Source organism: Pholcus phalangioides, unplaced genomic scaffold (genome assembly GCF_987345545.1).
Source record: "Pholcus phalangioides strain wild (caught in Gottingen) unplaced genomic scaffold, Ppha-v1.0 ptg000015l_1, whole genome shotgun sequence".
Classification (NCBI taxonomy): domain Eukaryota; kingdom Metazoa; phylum Arthropoda; class Arachnida; order Araneae; family Pholcidae; genus Pholcus; species Pholcus phalangioides.
Genome location: NW_028301608.1, coordinates 74,612,639 through 74,635,816, shown reverse-complemented (window position 1 = coordinate 74,635,816; position 23,178 = coordinate 74,612,639). Strand labels below are relative to the sequence as shown.

Sequence of the window (23,178 nt, the reverse complement as noted above, 5' to 3'; positions counted from 1 at the left end):
ATGTAAACGATAAAAAAAAGTACTGTTTAGACATTATGAATGAGTTTTAATAGGGCGTGTGGTCTCCTCGAACAGCTAAGACTGCTCACACCTGTTTGCCATGGATGCGATGAGGTTATCGATCAGACTTTGGGGAATACTGTTCCACACCTCAAGAAGTGCAATCTGCAAGTCTCGGACAGTAACAGGCGGCCTTGGTCGCGCAGCAATGCGTCGTCCAGGAGATTGGATTCAGGTCAGGAGAGCACGCTGGCCATTCCATACGCTGTATTGTTTCAGCTTCAAGCATGTTCTCCACCAGACGAGCTCTATGCGGTCGAGCATTATCATCCTGGAAAACAAAGGAATCTCCAATGGCTCCAGCGTAAGGGATGACATGAGGTCGCAGTATCTCGTCTGCATACCTTCGGGCCGTCAAAGTGCCATTCCGAATGATATGCAGGTCCGTACGTCCGCCTATGCTGATTCCACCCCATACCATCCAACCAGCTCGTCTGTATTGTGACCTTTCACGAACGAATGCGGGGTTATTTCGAGTGCCCCTGTCCCTCCATACCAGAACACGTCGGGTGTCACACTCCAGACTGAATCGGGACTCGTCTGTAAACAGCACTTGGCTCCAATCATGTTGCTCCCAATCTCGATGTTCAGCAGCCCATCTTCTTCGAGCCGCACGGTGGCGTGGGGTCAACGGAATGCAGACCATTGGCCTACGTGCATAGAGCCCTCCCTCATGAAGCCGATTACGTACTGTTTGGCTGGACACCCTTCGTCCTGTTGCCAAGAGCAACCGTCTTTGCAGCTGCGTAGCATTCTCTGTTCTGTTTCGACGGGCTGTTAACCGTATATACCGGTCATCAGTTGCTGTAGTGGCGCGTGGCCGACTTTGCCCTGGTCGACGTCTAACATTTCCTGTTTCTTGGAATCGATTCCACAGCCTTGCAACAACACTTCTGGCGACACCAACAGCGTCCGCGACACTACGTTGTGTTTGCCCGGATTCCAGTCTGCCTATAACACGCCATGCCATGGATTCCGGTAAATCACGTTGTTGAGACATCCTCAAGTCACCTTGTCTCAAAAAAAATTACTGGGCAATCGAATTTCACAGTTACGGCAGTAAAACAGACGTTTCTGTAACATCCCGATTTCTGCCCTTTTTCTGGTTTTTGACGTCATGAACTTTGATTTGCATATGAAGTTTTCTTCTTCCGTTTCCTGCAAGTCTTTAAATTATGGATAATTCATTTTATGTTACTTATCGGTATACATCTTTGCGTAATTTTGTTAAAACCATGTGCTCCCCTAATTGTTTTGAGCAGTGTAGTTATTAAATTTTTGGGCGCGGAGCTCCTGGTCATTAATTTCAACTTCCGATAAATTAATTACAGCATTGTTGTTAACCTTGGGGAAGGGAAAAGTGGCATTTTTATGTACGAGTTTGGAAAATTTCATTTGGTGAGACATTCTATGGTTAGCTACAGATTGCATAGTTCTTATCTAAGACCCGTTGTCAATAGTATTCTAGTCATCAACTGTGTCGGAGAGAGTTAAATGGAGATCAAAAAGTTCATGTTCAATGCCGGAGATTTTAGTACGACAGTCTTGTATTAGAGCTCTTAAAATAGCGAGTTTGGAGTTGCGTAGTGCTTTCGCGATCCAGGGCGAGTTTGTTAAATTATATTTATTGTACGGCAATAAAACTCGGAACCAATTTCTTACGTTCACAGTCAAGGAGAAAATGAAGGTGCCCAAGAAATCGGTTTTTAAAGCGGAGATTACAAAATCCATTGATTAGGAACATAATTCAGTTGAAAAAACAAACGAGTTGTAAGAACGAGGAGAAAATGCCAAAAAATTCTGTGCACCACGTGCCGGCATCAAGCAAAACAAACAGTACGAAGGAAAATGGTAGCACGAACGACCAGAACTGAGGCGAACAACAAGCACACAAAAGTGAAAATTCAATATCGAAAAAAATAGCGAAGAAATACAACAGACGAAAAAATACAATATATACGACCCGTTGACGTCTAAAATAGAAACAATATTTTTATAGAATAAATTTTTTTTTTCTCCATCAGCATCACTATCACGTTCTCGTTTCTGATTGGCTCCGCCATTTTTCTTTTCTTTCCTCCTCCTTTGCTCTTGTTGCCGGTTCATTTTGAATTCGACTGTCTACAACAGCGAGTAACTCCCGCTATAAGGAGTATTTTCATTATTCTTTCTTTGCTACTGATGAAGGAACTTTATATAGTTCCGAAACGCGTTTAGCCGTGGTTCCTTTTTGCAATTTTGGGTCTACACACCCCCAGTATTATCATGAAGGGTGCTTCCAAGCAAGCGAAACATCGATTGTTGTGTTTTGCATAAAACAACATAACACAAATCAATGCAAATATATTGATGTGCGTGCGCCCTTATCACTCGCCGTCCAGAAAAATTGATATATTAATAATTAGGATATTAAAATCCCGAAGAGTGATACAAATACAACGCCACAACAGACAAAATGCCCAACGAGGTGGCTGATAAAAAGATGCCCATAAAAATATGATTGTCATATATTTCAAAAATACAGCAACCCAATTAAAAATGCAATTAACACAAATTATAAACAATATATACACATGATAAAATATTATACAATGCCCATAAAGAATACTTATGGTTGTCTTATTCTAAGAATGGATAGCTTCTCGATTTACCCCAACATGTTTATCGTACTTCTTTTTAAACGTGTCAATTGTGTTACAATTTACTACCTCCGGGGGTAAGCTATTCTATTTATTAACAACCATATTAGAGAAAAATTCCCTGCGACACTATAGCCTTGCATTGTCCCTCACCAATCGATACTGGTGTCCCCTTGTAAAAGCAGTCGATTGGCGGTGTACTAAAAGTTCATGGTCCATCCTATCCATCCCGTTGAAAATTTTGAACACTTCGATCATATCTCCTCGACACCTGCGTTCATCCAATGTAAACATATTCAAAAAATGAAGTCTTTCTTCATAACTCAAGCCCTGTGTGCCAATAAGGACACGCGTAGCTCTTCTCTGCACCCATTCAAACAAGTCTATGTCCCTCTGTAGGTATGATCTCCAAAACCTTACAGCATACTGCAGTCCAGGACGAACTAAGCCTCAAAAAAGCGGAAGAATGACTTTAGGAGAACGCGAAGAGACCTTTTTGAAAATGAGACCAAGCATTCTATTCGATTTTTTGACCACCGCTGAACAATGTTCAGAAAACCTAAGTCGCTCGTCAATGAGAATTCCCAAATCGGTGACCCTTGTTGAATCCGGGATAGTGACACCATTCAACTCGTAAGAGAATCGTGGGTTGTTCGAACCAAAATGAGCGACCATGCACTTATCTACGCTAAACGTCATGCTCCATTCATTTGCCCATGCTGCAATCCTGTTTAAGTTGGTCTGGAGCAACTCCCTATCGCTTTCATTCCCGATTACCCCCATTAGCTTCACATCATCTGCGAATTTGCTAGTAATCCCATCGATACCCTGATCGAGTTTGTCGATAAAAAGGGAAAAAAGTATGGGGCCAAGGACACTTCCCTGAGGAACTCCACTTGTGACGTCTGTCCAACCAGAGAATTCCCCGTTCACCATAACTCGTTGCGACCTATCTCTTAACCACGATTCTATCCAATTCAACAAGTTGCCCCCTATTCCAATCTCGTGTAAACGCTTCAAGAGTTTGCCATGTTGGACCCGATCGAATGCCTTCTGGAAATCAAGGTAAACAACGACATTTTTGCTCTTACCCAAAGCCTTAGTCACGTAATCATAAAAGCAAAGGAGGTGTGGGAAATCGGTTAAAGCCGTCCGGATATTACACATATTTTTCCTTGTGGTGGGAAGAGAAGTCAAAGCCGTCTGGAGATGACACTCGGTGGTTTGGTTGAGGTGTCACATGTTGTCGCGTATGTGTATGTCCGTTCCATGCGTATGTAGTGATTTTTGTGATTTGTTTTTGTTAATTAAATAAATTGAATAGATTTTATCATCGTTAATCACTACAACTGGTGACCTATATTGTGAAGAGGACAGGCAACCAAAGGATTTAAGCAGAACAAAATGGCAGATGAAAACGCAACTGGTTCGGCAGAGATCGCCCATGTTTCCGCAAAAGCTCCACCGTTTTGGCGAGCAAATCCGGGGATCTGGTTTAGGCAGATGGAAAGTCAGTTTCTTCTGGCAGGAGTGACAGCCGAGGTGACCAAGTATCATCACATCGTATCTGCCTTGCAACTATAGGACCTGTCTGTTGTCGGGGACATTATCACCAGCCCACCCACCGCAACATCTTACGCTACGATAAAACACCGTTTGTGCACGCAGTATGCGGATTCGGAGGAACAGCGGTTGCGCGACCTAATTTCTGGATTGCAACTGGGTGATCGGAAACCATCCCGCCTTCTCCTGGCAATGCGAAGTAAAGCTGGGCAACGGGTGAATGATGATATTTTGAAGTCCTCCAGCGGCTGCCTACAAATGTTCAGCAAATACTAGCAATATCCAATGATAGCCTGGATAAATTGGCAGAAATGGCTGATGCCATACTTGCCGCCGCGGAAAGCTCCACTGCAATTCATGCGGTGTCAGCTGAAGCTTCGCAAATGCAGACCATTCTAATGGACATTTCTTCCCGTTTGCAGCGTCTCGAAACGCGTGCTCGATCCCAATCAAGAAATCGCCGAGGATCTCGTCAGCGTTCCAGTAGTCGTGACAGAAATTACCAGCACTGCTGGTACCACTGGCGTTTCAAAGAAAAAGCAACCAAATGTGTCCAGCCTTGCAGTTTCAACCAGCAGGGAAACTAGTTGGGCTGTCACTCGACGCTCAGAGTGACGGCAAACTCGAGTGCTTCCGGCTATATCTGTCTGACCAGTCATCTTCCGTGCAGTTCCTCATAGACACTGGCGCTGATGTATCTGTACTGCCACTACACAAAGAAGATTCCCGACGTCAGCCAGACAAGCTTCAGTTGTTTACTGCAAACGGAACTGCCATACATACCTTCGGTCAACGACTGTTAAAACTAGACCTAGGACTTCTTCGTGCATTTCATTGGTCATTCATCGTTGCTGCCGTTTCACGTCCAATCATCGGATCTGACTTTCTGCGGCATTTTGGACTGCTTATAGATGTTCGGCGCGGTCAATTAATCGATCCACTCACTCAGCTTCGTTCACATTGCAAGATTGCTGTAGCAACGTTTAATGCTGTTAAGCATGACGTCTAACACTGCATTGAGACCAAAGGCCCGCCAGTTGCATCAAAACCTCGCAGGCTACCACCGGACAAGCTGCGTGCAGCCAAGTGGGAATTCGATCTAGTTGCCCAAGGAGTTTGCCGACAATCTCAAAGTTGCTGGGCAAGCCCACTGCACATGGTACCCAAGTGCAACGGCGATTGGAGACCATGCAGCGACTACAGGAGACTAAATGCTGCAACTATCCCTCACAGATATCCCGTTCCGCACATCCAGGACTGTCTTCAGGTGCTAGAGGGGAAACAAATATTCTCCACCCTAGATCTCGCAAAAGCTTTTCAACAAATCCCTGTGAGACAAGAGGATATTCCGAAAACAGCCGTAACAACACCATTCGGGCTGTTCGAATTTCTCTTCATGCCTTTCGGACTGTCGAATGCAGCTGCAACATTCCAGAGGTTCATACATATGGTGTTGCAGGGTTTCACCTTTTGTGTACCGTATTTCGACGATGTTCTCGTGGCATCTACAAACGCTGAAGAGCACAAGGAACATTTGCGCCAAGTATTCAAACGTTTTTCCGAATTCGGAGTTCGCCTCAACGCTGCTAAATGTGTTCTGGGGCAACCATCAGTTCGATTTTTGGGTCATATGATCTCTGCAACCGGCGTTGCACCTCTTCCTGAGAAAGTGTCGGTCATCGCTCAATACCCAAAACCAGACACAGTCAAAGAGCTCCGACGATTTTTGGCCCTCAATTTTTATCGTCGCTTCGTTCCAAAAGCAGCAGAGACGCAGGCACTCCTGCATAAATTTCTAGCGGGTTCCAAGCGAAACGATAAGAGGAAGATCGTTTGGACCAAAGAAGCCGATGAAGCATTCCTGAAGTCTAAGCGGGATCTGGTAGATGCAACAGCTTTGGCATTTCCAGTGGCAGCAGCATCTTTGGCTATTGTGGTAGATGCTTCCGATATTGCCATGGGCGCAACTTTGCAACAACGTGTGTCAGGATCTTGGCAGCCACTTGGGTTCTACTCCAAGAAGTTATCTCCTGCACAAAAGAATTACAGTGCCTATGATCGAGAGCTGTTGGCAGCTTACTCTGCTATCAAATATTTCAGGCACATGGTTGAAGGCCATTCATTCGTCCTGTACACGGATCAGAAGCCTCTCACATATGCCTTCAGACAGACTACTGACAAATGCTCACCTCGTCAGCTTCGACACTTGGATTTCATTGGCCAGTTCACCACAGACATCCGACACATCAAGGGTGCAGAAAATGTTGTGGCATTTCTGCCACATATGAGGTGTACACTGAAGGATAATACACTGAAGGTATGGATATGTCTCGGATATCCATACCTTCCATAGACACACCATCTCTCACCGACTTCAAACGAATGGCAGAGGAACAACTCAAAGATGAGGGTATTCAGCAACTACTCACCAATCCTTTATCTACTTCCTTGAAAATCCACTCTCTTCCTGTTGATGAATCAAAGCTTCAGCTGTACTGTGACGTCTCTACAGGACGCATTCGACCACTGGTTCCATCCTCGATGCGTAGGGACATCTTCACTGCCTTGCATGGACTGTCACATCCTGGAGTGAAGGCCTCTGTGAAACTAGTTCAAGAGCGTTTCGTGTGGCCCGCACTGAAGGGTGACGTGACCACTTGGTCACGTACATGCATTAACTGTAAGAAGTCTAAAGTGAGTTGGCATACGAAGAGCCCACATGGGGAATTTTCACCACCTGATGCCAGGTTTGAACATGTCCACATTGACTTTGCCTCCATCAGAAGGCTACACATATTGCCTCACCTGTGTGGATCGCTTCTCTAAATGGCCTGAAACCTCTATGCCTGATAGCTCTGCTGACACCGTGGCCAAGGTTTTCTATTCTGGATGGGTTGCTCGGTTCGGTTCACCTAACAGAATCACCTCAGATTAAGGTGTCCAGTTTGAGTCCTTTTTGTTCAAGGCTCTAACCAAGTTCTTGAGAACCAATCGCCAGAGGACCACATCATACCATCCACAAGCAAATGGTCAAGTAGAACGCTTCCATCGAGACCTTAAGTCTGCTATCAAGGCTCATGCAACTAACCGCTGGGTAACAGTACTTCCTACGATTCTGTTGGGTTTTCGAGCCGCCTGGAAGGAGGACTTGCAAGCTACAACTGCGGAAATGGTGTATGGTGCACCTATACGGCTTCCAGGAGAATTTTTCGTACCTAGTCGTCATCACCCAGATCCATCAAGCTTCGTTGATGAATTGAAGACCACCATGGAAAATTTAAGCCCAAGACAGACTGTTCGCCACGGAAAACATTCTGTTTTTGTCAGCAAGGACCTGCTGTCTTGCTCATATGTTTTCCTCCGCACGGACAGAGTGAAGAAAGGCCTAGAACCTCCGTACGAGGGACCTTACCAAGTACTGTCAAGATCAGAAAAGGTGTTCCAAATACTAATAAAAGGTCGACCAGTATCTGTAAGCATAGACAGAGTCAAACCGGCTTACATCTGCGGTGATGACCTGCCCTTCAATGCCCACAAGCCTTCCAACGATCAACAAGAAACAACAACTTCAAAGCATCAGCAGACAACTTCTAACGATCAACAAGCGACAACAACTTCACAGCAAGCAACAACAACTTCACGGCAAGCAACAACAACTTCACAGCAAGCAACAACAACTTCACAGCAAGAAACCACAAATTCAAAGCATCAGCAAGCAACAATAACTTCAAAAGATCAACAGACGTCCAGTGACGAGGACCAACCTTTCATGACCACCCGCTCAGGTAGACGGGTCAGATTCAGGTTGCCCTGCAGGTAGTTCTCTCGCTATCGCTGGTGGGGGACTACCTGTGGGAAATCGGTTAAAGCCGTCTGGATATTATACATATTTTTCCTTGTGGTTGGAAGACAAGTCAAAGCCGTCTGGAGATGACACTCGGTGTTTTGGTTGAGGTGTCACATGTTGTCGCGTATGTGTATGTCCGTTCCATGCGTATGTAGTGATTTTTGCGATTTTTTTTTTTGTAAATTAAATAAATTGAATAGGTTTTATCATCGTTAATCACTATAGAGGTTAGTTACACATGACTTCCCCTTCCTGAACCCATGCTGATTATCCGACAATACATTATTCTCGTCTATCCACTTCACAAACTGCCTTTTGATGATAATTTCCAAAATTTTCGAGAGGGAGCTCGTCAAACTCACTGGACGATAATTTGACACCGCTTCTCTACTACCCTTCTTAAATATCGGAACAACGTTAGCAAGTTTCCAATCTCTTGGGACGATACCCTCAGCAACACTATTCCTGTACATCTGTGTGACTGGCCCCAACAATTCATTACCACATTTCCTGAGGACCCTGGGATAGATATCATGTGGTCTTGTTGTTTTGCTTGCACATACATTTTTTAGAAGATTTAGGACCTCCACGTCTTCTACTTGAATATCGTTGAGGGTTTTATTACCCCATGCAACACCCGTATATCGAATATCGTTATCTCCATTAAAAACCGACGCGAAAAAGTCATTGAAAGCACTACACATGGCCCTACATTGCTCTCTACCCTAGAGCCTCCTATCGAGAGGGGGCCAACTGTCCCCTTACATCCATTATTGACGTATCGAGAAAATGATTTTGGGTCAGAGCCAATGTTATCTGCCAACCTAGATTCAACTTCATTTTTACTATCTTTTATCGTTTTCTTCAACAGTCTTCTTTTATCAGTAAATAATGATAGGTCACCTCGTCCACTTTTATACTCTCTGAATGCTCTTTTCTTTTCAAGATAAAGGTTCCGCACGCTATCCGTGAACCATAGAGGGTGCGATGTACAAACACGCGTTTTTCGAACAAAGGGTATGACGTCATGCAAAACGGAGGACAGCTTCGTACTAAATTCTTCCCATTGACTTACCACCCCTACTGATTCCAACCGGTCTTTGAAAACTTCCGCTAACCTTCTTCTCAAAACATCAAAGTTAGTTCTCCGAAAACAAGGAACCAGTCTTTTGTTATCAACCTTACCCGAGGAAAAGTTACAGTGAAATCTGACAATACGATGATCACTGGAAGAAAACTCTTCCCCCACCGAAACATGTTCAACTAGATCCTCAGAACTAGTAAGAACTAAATCCAAAATAGCAGTACCCCTAGTGGCTTCTGATACATGCTGATACAAAAAATTTTGGAGCACCAAGTTAAGAAAGTCTCTTTCATACTGATTTCCAGATGAAAGGTCCTCCCACTCAATACCTGGGTAATTGAAATCCCCTAGTATGAGAACCCTTTTTCGCTTACACATGTAGGAAATTTCATCGTGCAATTTGGCGATGTAGTTTTGATCCCTATTCGGTGGATTGTAACAAACCCCAACAATAAGTTTATGACGTCTTTTGTTCTCAAGCTCAACCCATACAGTTTCAATATCACTTCTCTTCACGTTACACTCTCTAGCCTTCAAACAGGTTTTTACGTATATCAACACTCCACCCCTTTCCTATGAGATCTATTTCTCAAAAAAGTATCGTATCCTGAGATGTGTAAGAAAGATTCATCCCCATCGTTTGCCCAAGATTCTGTAATGGCTATAAGATCCAAGTCCTCCACAACTATCATAGTTTCTAAAAAATCTTTCTTATTACCCAAGCTCCTGGCATTTATTAACACACATTTTTATTTGCCCGGTGATTTAGTGCCAATCGAGAAGCCATCCAAGTCAGAGGTGGGTAATTCCCCTTCAGTACTGTTGTGATTTACTAACCCGCATTCCCGACTACGTGGTCTGGGAGTAAAAAACCTGACCTAAGACCTCCCAGACCCCATTCTTATTTAGATGGATCCCATCCGAACGAAGCCACCTATCGGTAAATGCGGGAAGCTCCAAGAACGTGTCCCCAATAGAGGAGCAAATGTCCTTCAGGCCTATATTGAATTGGTGGATCCTACTCCTATATCCCCTACTACCCCTTGGCAGCACTGGAATCACTGCCACATCTGAACCCCCCTTCCCAGCGGATAATAGTGAATCCCGGTACTCTGACAGAGACTCACTAATATTAGCTCCTACCTGATTTGTTCCCACCCACAGAATCACCCGCAAGGGCAACTTTCGGCGATGAAAAACGTTTCGAACGTTGCCAATCTTCCCCCCCAGGAAGACAACAGCGCTCGAAACCCCGAAAATCCCTACACACTCGGTTCCCAAGTTCCCTAACCATAGAATCGCCGATGAATAAACCCCTATCACTATCCCCCTCTACCTCATCCACGACCACCCATTCGCTCTCTAAACTGTCGTTGCTCGTGGAGATTGCTTCTTCATCAACAGGTGGCTCGACGACGAGAGGCTCCGTTAGAACCGGGCCCTCAAACCTATTACCAAGTCGAGTTGGTAAAAAAGCCCGAAGAGTGGTAAAACCAGTCGAGCTGGTAAAAGCCCGAAATACGTGCTGACTGAAATCATAATTAACTAATTAGTCATTCAAATTCGTGAAAATTAGTAAAATTGAGAATTTTTATACATTTGAAAAGATTTCATAGCCGGGGGTGGGGGTTTAACAGTAGCAATCAGTAAAACCGTGGTGGACATGGTTCGATATGCTCGCGTGATATAAATTAGAGCTTGTCTTTTAATCCCGTCCATCTTTGACATTTGCCAGGAGCTGACCAGATGGGAGCCCCAAGTGTAATCTTTCGATACAGTACAGTTCTGTAGAGTGTAGAGGCTGTTCTTCAGATTACGATGGTATCCCCACTCTGCACCCAATAACCGTCTGAAATAATCCAGCGTATTGGTCGTTTTTTTAGTAAGTAATGTGCGCGTGTTAAAAAAATGAGCTTGTTGGCGAACCACGTTCCTAAAATTTTGAGACCTTTTTTTTTGGAAAACTTAATTCGTTCCCGGTTAATTTTGATAGTGGAACTCGTTTTGCCAGAGAAATGATGATTTGGATTGTTCCACTTGCAAATCATTTTGTTGTAACCATTCGGAGATCTGTGTCAACGCAGCTTTGGCAGAATCTGTAATTTCAGTGGGTTCCTTAGCAGACACCAAGAGAAGGTAGTCATCGGCAAAGGCTTGTGCTGTGACCCCCCAGGGCGCACTGGAGTCGAAGTAATGATTCGAATGCCGTATTCCAAAAAGCGGATTCACTACGTGAGCCCTGGGGGTAACCTTAAACCTACGTCTTGGATGCTGGTGCTGTACTTGTGTTAAGTTAAGGTGCTCACCGAGAAAATGTCCTACACAATTTTTCTCAGCTGAAGAGGAATAGAGATCCTTTGGAGGTTATTAGCTATTACCTCATGACGCACACAATTGAAAGCTCTCTTAATGCCGAGGGAGATAACGGCTGTGAGTAAATATTCCTTCCTCTTATTCTCAATCTCTTCCATTAGATGATGATGAAGAGCATCATCCGTTGAGCGACCTATACGGAAACCAAATTGAAGAGGATGAAGGAGGTCGTCCCGCTCAACATAGTTAGGAGAATCTTTGTATAAGAAGTTTTTCGAGCACCTTTCCCAAATTGGAGGTCAGTGTAATGGGACGAAGTATTTAAATCATCGGCTGCCGAATTGTGACTGAAATCTTTTAAGTGCGTTCCATAAGAACTGAGAGTAAAATATTTTTTTTTCTTTTTGCCTATAACTCTTTGTGAACCTCTTAAAGCTTTTCCCATCTTTTCTGAATCACCCTGTATTATTCGTAAGATATCATGTTCCTCAAATAGTGACTATGCAAGAGGGCTGTCCAGATGGTCGTTTTGAATCGGTATTGATGTACACACTTCTGGAAAAGGGCTTGCTAGATGTTGCTCTGCTATATATTTTGGTGGGGAGCTGGACTGCACTGGAAGTTGCATCTGCTTTCACCTGGGCCGAAATACTGCCTTATAGGGCATACATATGCCGTAGTAGTTTGCGTGCAGAGCCTATTCCAGGAGCTGGATTTGGTTTGCGTTACTTCTCGTTTGAAAAGTGCTCGAGCCCTTTCGAGTGTCGCGGATATCCTGTCCAGTCTTCTTCATACGGTTTAGTTTTCTCTCGATGGCCCGTACTTGCCATTTTTGTCGTTTGAGATCCTCCGTCCACCATTTGATGCCCTTTGGGTGTGAGTGGGTTGTTTTTACAATCTAAGATAGTCTTGCAGTTAATGTTTATTACCTCCATCAGTCTTGTAGCATGCTGCTGTAGCTGGTTTTGATCGGTAATCTGTATCAGCTCTTCCTGAAATCTTTTGAAGTACACCATGTATACTCCCTTGAAAACGACTTAATCTTTGTAAGTCGTAGAGTAAAGCGAATCCTTTCTAATATTGAGACAGATCTTTTCTAATATTGAGACAGATCCTTTCTAATATTGAGACAGATCCTTGTGCGTGCTCACTTATACTTTTTTTAAACCGAGCACAACTTAGGTCTATCGCCATGTGCAATTTACTTCCTAGTGAGTTGTGCCGGAAGCCGATCGTCGCCAAATTTTGCACATATACCAAACAGGACCGGGATTGAACCGTAGGCTACTATAAAAGTTCGTCAGAGCTGGGCAAATGCCCGAAATGGGCAGAAAATTTTCATGCGACAATGGTTTCTGGGACCCAACAGCCACTTTTGGAATGCTTACGCTCACTTATGCTTTTTTTTTTTTTTTTTTTCAAACCGAGCACAACTCAGGTCTTGCCATAGGCAATTTACTACCTAGTGAGTTGTGCCGGAAGTGTAAGTGCGTGTACCTAACAGTCTGAGTGCGTATCTAGTGTTGTGTATGATTTTTCAGTGCTGCCATCTATATCTCAGAAGTGAACTGAGTGATGTGTAGTGACTGAATATGTGTACTGTTTGTAGGACTGTTGCTCTCTGTGGCGAGACTTTTGAACGGGGAGATCAGCTCGCATTTGCGCCTTGAAGTTGGGAACCACAGAAAACCAACTTCAGCCGACCACCACTGTGGTGACGGTGGGGCTCGAACCCGGGTCCCGCTCACTTATGCTGTCCACTCGTTCATTTTTTCTTTCATGTGTTCTTCGGAGGCTTTAGCCAAGGAGCTTTCAACATATGGCCACATGTGGCCTTCGAAGCTTTTTGCTTTGGCCCGCCAACGAAAAATCTTATAGTTACAGAATTTATGGAAATTCTTGAGAAAAAAACCCTTGATGAAGGAGAGAGAGGGTATTCGAAAGTATTCATCGAGGGAATGTTTTCCACCTGTGATAAGTTTTTATTTTTTATATTGTTTGTTATGGAAAAATTCGATTCACGCAAATGTGAAGTTAAGAACAAAAGAAGTATTGTGCTTGTTTGGTATTATTTCAAATACGTAGACAAGCTATCAGTATGGAAGCAGTTATCGATGAAAACAAAAACATTTGTTATATTTTGAGTGGTTTGCCAAATACGAACTGTGACATCTTTGCAAACTCTTTTACTGAATGCTAAAACGTTATGATAGAATGATGACAAATATGTGAGATGAATTTTCTTATTTATAGTCGTTATTATCATAATTTATGAGTTGCAAATACAGTAATTTCAATCATTGATTTCATTACAGACTAAAAATTGAAGTTGGCTTCATTGAAAAAACCGGAACATTTTTACGAAAAAGTCGGCATAGCAAAAGTTACGTGAAAATACGGGAATGTCCCGAGGAATACAGGACAAATGGTCACCCTACTCATAGCTCCCAGTTCCGCTGCAAAAATGTCCCGAACAAAATTCAAGCCCATCCATTTAAGACTGCCACATTCTAAGAAGGAAAGAGGAGATTAAAAAACAGCATCTAACTGAGCGTGTGTACGAGCCTTAATAGGGCCGGATTAAGATGTTTGCAGGCCCTGAAGCATTTGAATGGTTTTGGTGTTCCCCCTCCCGCTAACACCTTTATTTTCCTACTTGCAAAGGCTTTGATAATATCCGAAGATGATGTCTCTCGCCGCTATTACTACGAGGGTTTTGACATCTGGAAGATAAATCCAGGAAAGAAAATTCAAATTCCTTTGTGGGGACCCACGTCCTCTCACATATCGGGTGAGCGTACTAGACCACAAATCCAACGAATCCTCTTTGCTTAGAGTTTGTGTGTGCTGAATGGGGCCGTACATGAACAGCCAGACCTAAGTCAGGCCAAAGCTCACAATTTCTGACACTGCCACCAGATGGAAATTTATCCGAAAATGATAACGCTCTCTGCTACAAAACTTTGACAATAGTCCATGTACAGTCGCGTTCACACGAGCTGAAAGGAAAGAGGATTCGGTGACTTTGTAGTCTAGTGTGCTCACCCGGCAAGTGAGAGGAAGTTGGTTCAATTCCCAGCAAGACCGGTTGAATTTTCTTTCCTGGATTTATCTTCGTATCAGCCAGCTGTTAAAAAAACTTCATATGGATAGCAGAAAGTAACATCATCCTCGGATGAAACTAAACTGTCTCACGACGGTCCCGGGCGGCGGATAAGCTCGAGCCACCGCATGAAGGGGGACAGTGGTAAGACGCCTTCATATATATCATGTATTAAGGAGTTCTAGACAGTGGTAATAAGATAATGACTCATGAGGCCTTTCAAAATATCTACAAGAAAAAGCACACTTTAAATGAGCTTCAAATATTCCCGTAGAGTAGATAACACTGTCTGCTTCCTTTTTTGTAAAAAAGGAGTAAAAAGGTATTCATATACACAGGATAGTTCAGACAAGTGGTTTTGAGATATTGAATCTGACCGACTCTTTTTTTTATCACACAGGATTTCTATCAGTTCCAAAAATTGCATAAAATAAAATGAAACAACTCCTACCCACTGCGCTGGGAACCCACACTGTTTAAGGAATGACAATGATTTCGAGAATAATTCTTTGAACCAACTTTGATTGGAAATTCATCTAAAGGTAATTAATAGGAATAAGATTTTTGGCTATTTCGAAAAACATTAGCTGGAAAAATTACTATAAATTAAATTCAATGAATTTGCCAAGACAATCATAATCAATCATTTGCAGAATTTGTAAATTACAGTTATTACGATTGATATCACAACTGTATAATAATCTTTTTTTTTCCAAAATTTGCCGATTGGTTTTGGTTGTTGCCGAGGTTAAAAAAGCCCGAAATGAGCTGTAATTACAGTTTACTGCCAATTATAATTAAAATGTCCGGAACATGTGTTCTCGATGGCGTGCGGGAAACTAGAAGCATTAATGAACTTGAATGAATAATTATTTAATTAATTATGATTTCAATCAGCATCGGGATCGTAATGATTCATAAATGACAAGCTTTAAAATTTATGAAAATTATAGAAATCGCAAATTTACTAATTTTAATGAATTTGAATGACTAATTAGTTAATTAATCATGATCATAATTAGCATCAAGATCGTTGTGATTGATAAATGACAAGCTTTCAAATTTATGAAAATTTAAAAATTTGCAATTTTAGTAATTTTCATGAAAGTTACTAAATGTCAGCTTTTAATTGATTGATGTCGAGGGTTGTTCTTTATTTGATCTACAATAAACATTTTTATATCTATATTTTCATGCCCGTATATTGGCTCTGCTTTATTTTCATTGATGCACGTGCACCATGTTGCATTGCACCCCTATAAAAATTATTTGTTATATAAACCGGACCTTTTCATTAAAACGAACAACCTTTAGACCAGTCGTTCCATGGGGAAAAAATTACATGTTGACTGATTCATTCAGGAAAATTAAAATGACGATAAAAGTTGAATTTTTCGATTCCTAAAAAAAATATAATAATAAATAATAATAAAATAAATATATATATATGAATCATACCAACATTTTGACGCCTCATCTTCAGACTTCTGCGCACAGAAATGTGTCTTACATTGTAGAAGTTTTTTTTTCCGATTAGTGATCGTATTTGTTTTCCGTATTTCGGTCGAGAAAAAATACCAATTTTTTACTTAAACTTGTCGTGGTTTCTTTACGTTGGTACCTCGTGTTATCAGCATGTTGTGCTTGGATTTTATACTGTCGTAAACGCACATGACTCAGGAAAAAGAAATTTAGTCAAGTGTCAAATACAAATACAACGCCACAACAGGCAAAATGCCCAACGATGTGGCTGAGAAAAAGCAACCCAAATTAAAAATGCAATTACAAATCTAACACTTCAATATGTATATATACATGATAAAATATTATACAATGCCCCCACAAAGAATACTTATGGTCGTCTTATTCTAAGTATGGATAGCTTCTCGATTTACCCCAACATGGTTATCGTATTTATTTTTAAACTTGTCAATTGTATTATAATTTACTACGTCCGGGGGTAAGCTATTCCATTTATTAACAACCCTATTAGAGAAAAATTCGCTGCGACACCATAACCTAGAATTGTCTCTTACTAATCGATGCTACTACTACTGCTAAACCAGACATGCACCTCGTCCATACTCCTCTGCGGAACTTCTAACGACTTGGTACATGTTGGAATGTGTGTGTATATACCGTGAAGTTTGCCTCTTTTAATGTTTGTTATGTGTAGTGCTGCCATTGCAATCAATTTTTTTAAACTATGTCCCTCTGTAGGTATGGTCTCCAAAACCTTACAGCATACTCCAGTCCAGGACGAACTAGTCCTCGGAAAAGCGAAAGAATGACTTTCGGAGAACACGAAGAGACCTTTTTCAAAATGAAACCGAGCATTTTATTCGCTTTTCTGACTTCCGCTCAACAATGTTCAGAGAACCTAAGCCGCTCGTCAATGAGAATTCCCAAATCGGTGACCCTAGTTGCATCCTGGATAGTGACACCATTCAACTCGTAAGAGAACTGTGGATCGTTCGAACCAAAATGAGCGACCATGCACTTACTTGTCAACGCTAAACGTCATGCTCCATTCATTTGTTTATGCTGCAATCCTGTTTAAGTTGGTCTAGATCAACTCCCTATCGCTTTGATTCTCGATTTACCTTCATTAGCTTCCCGTCATTTGCGAATTTGCTAGCAATCCCATCGATACCCTGATCGAGTTTATCGATAAAAAGTGAGAAAAGTACAGGACCAAGGACACTCGTGACACTTGTCCAACCAGATAATTCCCCGTTCATCATAACTCGTTGTGAGCTATCTCTTAACCACGACTCTATCCAATTCATCAAGTTGCCCCAATCCCAATCTCGTGTAAACGATTCAAGAGTTTACCATGTCGGACCCGATCGAATGCCCTCTAGAAATCAAGGTAAATGACAACATTTTTGCCGTTACCCAGAGCCTCAGTCACATGAACATAGAAGCAAAGGAGGTTAGTAACACATGACTTCCTCTTCCTGAACCCATGCTGATTATCCCACTATACATTATTCTCGTCTATCTGCTTGCCAATGCCTATTGGTAATAATTTTCGAGAGGGAGCTTGTCAAACTCACTGGACCAGTGGTTCTCAAATTGTGTGCCGCGGCGACCCTGATAAATGTTTTTTGAAAATATTCTTTTTCAAACAGCTCTGGGGAGTCGGCGCAGCTCGCAGATAAGCATTGAATAGGGGAAAGAGGCGCCTCGGGTGTAAAAAGTTTGAGAACCCCTGCACTGGACGATAATTGGACACATCTTCTCTATTATCCTTTTTGAATATTGGAACAACATTAGCAAGCTCCCAATCCCTTGGGACGATACCCTCAGCAACACCACACCTGTAAATCTGTGCGACTAGCCTCCAACAATCCATTAGCACAGGGGTTCAGGTTGTGCGCCATGGTGCGCCGCGAAGCGATGACCCCTGAGAGATGTCTTTCGAAAATATTCTTTGTTAAACAGCTCTGGGAAGCTAGCGGAACTGGTGGATAAGCATTGAATAGGGGAAAGGGGCGCCGAGGGTTGAAAAAGTTTGAGAACCCCTGCATTAGCACATTCCCTGAGGACCCTGGGATAGATATCATCTGGTCCTGGTGCTTTGCTTACACATACATTTCTTTAGAAGATTTAAGACCTCCACGTCTTCCACTGGAATATCGTTGAGGATTTTATTACCCCATGCAACACCCGTACATTGAATATCATTTTCTCTATTGTCAAAGAAACACTAATTTAAGTAGTTGCGCTCCGATCTTGCAATGATGAACGAGACCCCCCCCCCCCCGGCAGCGGTTCTAATCCATTCGAGGGTACACAAACTTCCTTTGTGTTCCTTTTTTTCCCCCGTTTGTGTTCGTTGAAAAACCGATTCGAGGTAGGCGCGCGCGCGCCCCTCTCTCTCTCTCTCTCTCTCTCTCTCTCTCTCTCTCTCTCTCTCTCTCTCTCTCTCTCTCTCTCTCTCTCTCTCTCTCTCTCTCTCTCTCTCCTCTCCCCCCCCCTCCCCCCCCCTCCCCCCCCTCCCTTCCTTCCTTCAAACGCCTTTAAAATCAATAAGTGAATCATTTCCCCGCAAATCTCAAATTAGTAAAGATAATAACCTGATCCTCACGTATTCCCAAGGGATCAGCATGAACGGAATTTTTTTTAGTGTTAGTAAACATCCATGCGAACCGGAAGTCGAATACAGTCCTGCACAGTAACAGGCTAGTTCCCTAACCACTGGCTGGCGGTATCAAGCTATGTAGTTTCGTTTTCGTATTTCATTTTCAGAAAATAGCCGATAAGGGCATTAAATATTACGTAAATTAACTCGTAGGAATTAATTATTGGATAATTAATGTAATCAATTGCAGAAAAAAAAACGAATTTTGTAACAGATAAAACACATTATTTAAGAGGGTGCGGGAAGGTAAGTCGCATTGCTCTGATGGTGCGGTAAGAATAAAAAAGGCTCATAACCACTGCTGTAGACCCCTATTTGTCCGTTATAATGAGGTTCTACTGCAATAGCATTTTTAAATTTTTGACAGTCAGGTCTATGTATCAAATTATATTTATCCGGTGGGCGTGAAAATGCTCAAGTATCTATTTGGAGATAGTCTGGCAGACGCTCTTTTTTTTTTCCCCCCCCCCCTTCAGCCCTTCCTACAGATGTGAACGTTTCGACATCATCAAGTACCCTCTGAATTCTGAGACCGCCATGAGGCTGATCGAACATCATAACATTATGGTATTTATTGTCGATGGGCGTGCTAACAAGCCAAAAATCAAATCTGCTTTGAAAAAGCTGTACAAGATAAAAGTCCAGAGTGTTAATACGTTGATACGGTAATTTGCTTATTTTTCCACTTTATGAACTTTCACGCATAGTTTTGCGAATTTAGTCATATATATGTATTATATATATATTTTTTTTCAAACAAAAGGGTTTTGGAGTAAGTAAATGTTTGGACATAAGGAGTGCATTTTATGTGGAATGAAAGAGGAAGGAAGAAAGGAAGATTTAGGCCGAGAATACACATGCAGTGCAAAAGCGTGCCACTTTCGAGCAAATATTGCCAGTATTGTATATGTATATTAGCACATATAAAAATTCGAGAACAGCAGGTTACTGAATCCTACAATGGTCTACTTTTCCTATGTGTGTTAGCAATGGGGTTAGGCCAGACGCGAAAATTAAGCCGCGTACAGCGTGTGCGACTCAACATCGTGTGCGGAAAATTCACCGACCAACAATTCACCGCTAGCAAAATTCACCGACTAGCAATTCACCGACAACAGTTCAATGCGAGTCAGTTAGCGAGGGAGTGAGCGATTGAGTTACTGAGTGACCCAGTGAGTGACCGAGTCCGTGATTGAGTGACCGAGTGAGTAAGTGATTGAGTGACCGAGTAAGTAAGTGATTAAGTGACCGAGTGATTGATCCACTGACCGAGTCAGTGATTGAGTGACCGAGTAAGTAAGTGATTGAGTGACTGAGTGAGTAAGTGATTAAGTGAAAGAGTGATTGATCCACTGACCGAGTCAGTGATTGAGTGACCGAGTAAGTGATTGAGTGACCCAGTGAGTGACCGAGTAAGTGATTGAGTGACTGAGTGAGTAAGTGATTGAGTGATTGATTGAGTGACCGAGTAAGTAAGTGATTGAGTGACCGAGTAAGTAAGTGATTGAGTGACCGAGTAAGTAAGTGATTGAGTGACCCAGTGAGTGACTGAGTGACCGAGTAAGTAAGTGATTGAGTGACCGAGTGAGTAAGTGATTGAGTGACCCAGTGAGTGACCGAGTAAGTAAGTGATTGAGTGACCGAGTGAGTGAGTGAGTGACCCAGTAGTGACTGAGTGAGTGAGTGAGTGACCCAGTAGTGACTGAGTGACCGAGTGAGTAAGTGATTGATCGAGTCAGTGATTGATCGAGTCAGTGATTGAGCGAGCGAGTAAATTGGTTAGTGAGTGAATTAGTTAGTTAGTTAGTTTTTAACCTAGTAGTGTCACAAATGATTAAAAAATCCGATTGTTCCGAAAACGTATTTATGATGAAGTGTAGATTTGAAGACACTTGGATCGGGCGTCCTCTTCGTCGTGGTGGTCGTCGCGCTTTGACATCGACATTTGGAACTGCTTTCAAGGAGAACGCGTAACTATTTCCCTAATACCAACAATGCTATAGAAGGATGGCATCGAGCGTTCCGACAGCAATTATCTGCTCACCACCCAGATATATGGAAGTTCATTTGATCATTTTTGTCGCACCACGGTCATTTTCTGCACACGAGGGCTAATTAGACCGGGACCTACAATTTTTGCCGATTCCGAACGACAGGCTTGTTTTTTTTATACTCATCGAGAGGTTGGTGCGCTAACCCCTCGATGGGGGACTCCCTGCGGATTTTTTGCTGCGGTCAAGTCGCCGTTTTTTGTTGTGTGTACCCCTGTCAGGAAAGTTTTCTGACAAGGACGGGTTGGTTGGTAGGGTAGGGGTATGGCAGCCCGGTCGATAAGATGCTCGCCTAATGTACCAAAGGATGTTTAGAGGTGTCGCGAGTTCGATACCCGGTTCGTCCTTGTCAGAAAACTTTCCTGACACAGGGGTACAACAAAAAACGGCGACTTGACCGCAGCAAAAAATTGCTACCGCAGGGAGTCCCCATCGAGGGGTTAGCGCACCAACCTCTCGACGAGTATAAAAAACAAGTCTGCCGTCCGGAATGGGCAATAAATTGTAGGTCCCGGTCTAATTAGCCCTCGTGTGCAGAAAAATGACCGTGGTGCGACAAAAATGATCAAATATATGGAAGTTCATCGGTGCCATGAAAAGAGAACAGAGTTTGAATGAAGTTCGGATGGAGCAAATTGTAAGTGGACAAAACCATCACGTTGATTAGGAGAAAGAAAAAGAATTAGCTATTAACTATTTGAGAGGTTATAGCTCATAATGTATCATTTTAATTATGATATCAATATTTGTGAGAAATGAATATTTTTCTCCCGTTTTTTCTTACATTTGCGTGTTATCTGTTTTTCTAGATCAGTAGATTGGAACCCTTTAACTATGAATATGTAAGGAAGAAAATCATGTCGAAAATTGTTAAATAAATACTGTATGTTTTGAATGAAAATTATGTCAGATATTACTAATTAAATATTGTAGGTTTTGATTGAAAATTACCAATTAAATATGTATGTAATGAAAAGTGTGTGATAATTATCCTTCTAAAATACTCCTCTAACATTGCCCAAAAAGAATGTCATTTTTTATATCGTTTTTTGAAACTGTGGTTCCGTGAGTTTCAGTTTTCGAAAATGTTATTTGTCACCCAAGAGGTTTTATGTCCAAGAATTGGATGTTTAAAACGAGATAACTTCATACGATTTTTGAACTCACGCATATAACTTTAAACAATATGAGGCTATGGCTTACTTTTACCAGTTTTGCTGATGGAGAAAATTAAACTTATCTTTATATTCACTTTATTCCATTAAATTTTTTTCCAGCATCAGTAGTAGGACATAATTATATGGCCTCTAGAAAACGAACTGCGTCGTAGCGAACTAATATGAGGTGGGGATCATACATAATCACCGGTAAATGTTAGGAAATAACTAAAAGAGCTCTAGAACAATATTCTAAAATTGAAAGCAATACAGCCAGACTCGGTTATAACGCCGAAATCCCGCGGAATCTTCGATGTCGTTATAACCGAGTTTAACTGTATTTAAAATACTGGTTTTAATAGGTGTGGCATCATCAACAACCAATTTCAATCCACTGCTGGATGTAGGTGTCCTCCTTAGATTTTCCCTCAAACGAAATGCGATATTTTATGAAATTTTCGGAACTTCTATATGGTAATATTGCAACAACAAATTAAACAACAAATTCAAGAAAACTTCGACTATAAACGATTAAAACTGTGACATTTTTCAAAAAGTCTGGATGGAGAAGAAAAAACGGGAAAACCGGACTGTCACGGAAAATACGAGACAAAATGCAGGACATGTGGTCACCGATGCTTAGACTAGATTTTTAAAGATTTGTAAAATCACCCCTACCAACAGCGAGCTCTAAATCCACCCCCGTCTTCAACATATAGGCTTGTGTCATCTGCGAATGAAATTATTTTACCGTTCTACTTCATTTTACATAAATCATTAATATAAACTAGAAATAATTATGACCCAAGGGCCGATCCTTGTGGTCGAAAGGATCCTCCTTTCATTATACTTCAAATGTGCTGATTTTACCATTTATTATGGCAGCTTCTTTCCTGTTGTAGTAATATGTTTTAAACCAATATAGTACATTACCTCATACGCTTGCTGAGAAGTGTTTTTATTTGTTAGAATATTTAAATCAACATAATTGAATGTTCGTTTTAAGTCTAAGACTGTAAGTCAAATGTCAAAATTCAAATGGGTTCAAAGGTTATATGGAGTAATCATCACTGAGCCGAAATCCCTGAAGCCATAAATACAAAATTTAGTAAGCATTATTTTATTACCAGTTGTTACCTGCGGCTTCGCTCGCGTGGATTTTGCAATCTCAAAATTACTCTCACCTCATAACCCCCATGGGTGATGAACTTTCA

General features: G+C 42.0%; 1 protein-coding gene across 5 annotated transcripts in view; it reads left to right on the top strand.

The window, feature by feature from the left end:
• LOC149076673 (large ribosomal subunit protein uL23-like) overlaps positions 1-23,178 on the top strand; it is a 141,931-nt gene that overhangs the window by 50,784 nt on the left and 67,969 nt on the right. For 3 of the 5 annotated variants that reach the window (XM_089244283.1, XM_089244281.1, XM_089244284.1), the window contains exon 3: positions 19,233-19,421. The exons of 1 other annotated variant lie outside the window; for it this stretch is intronic. In XM_089244283.1, the coding sequence (XP_089100409.1) occupies positions 19,233-19,421 (189 nt within the window). Of the gene's footprint in view, positions 1-19,232; positions 19,422-21,616; positions 21,703-23,178 lie in introns of those variants that run through there. One more of the 5 variants, XM_089244282.1, reaches the window with a different exon arrangement.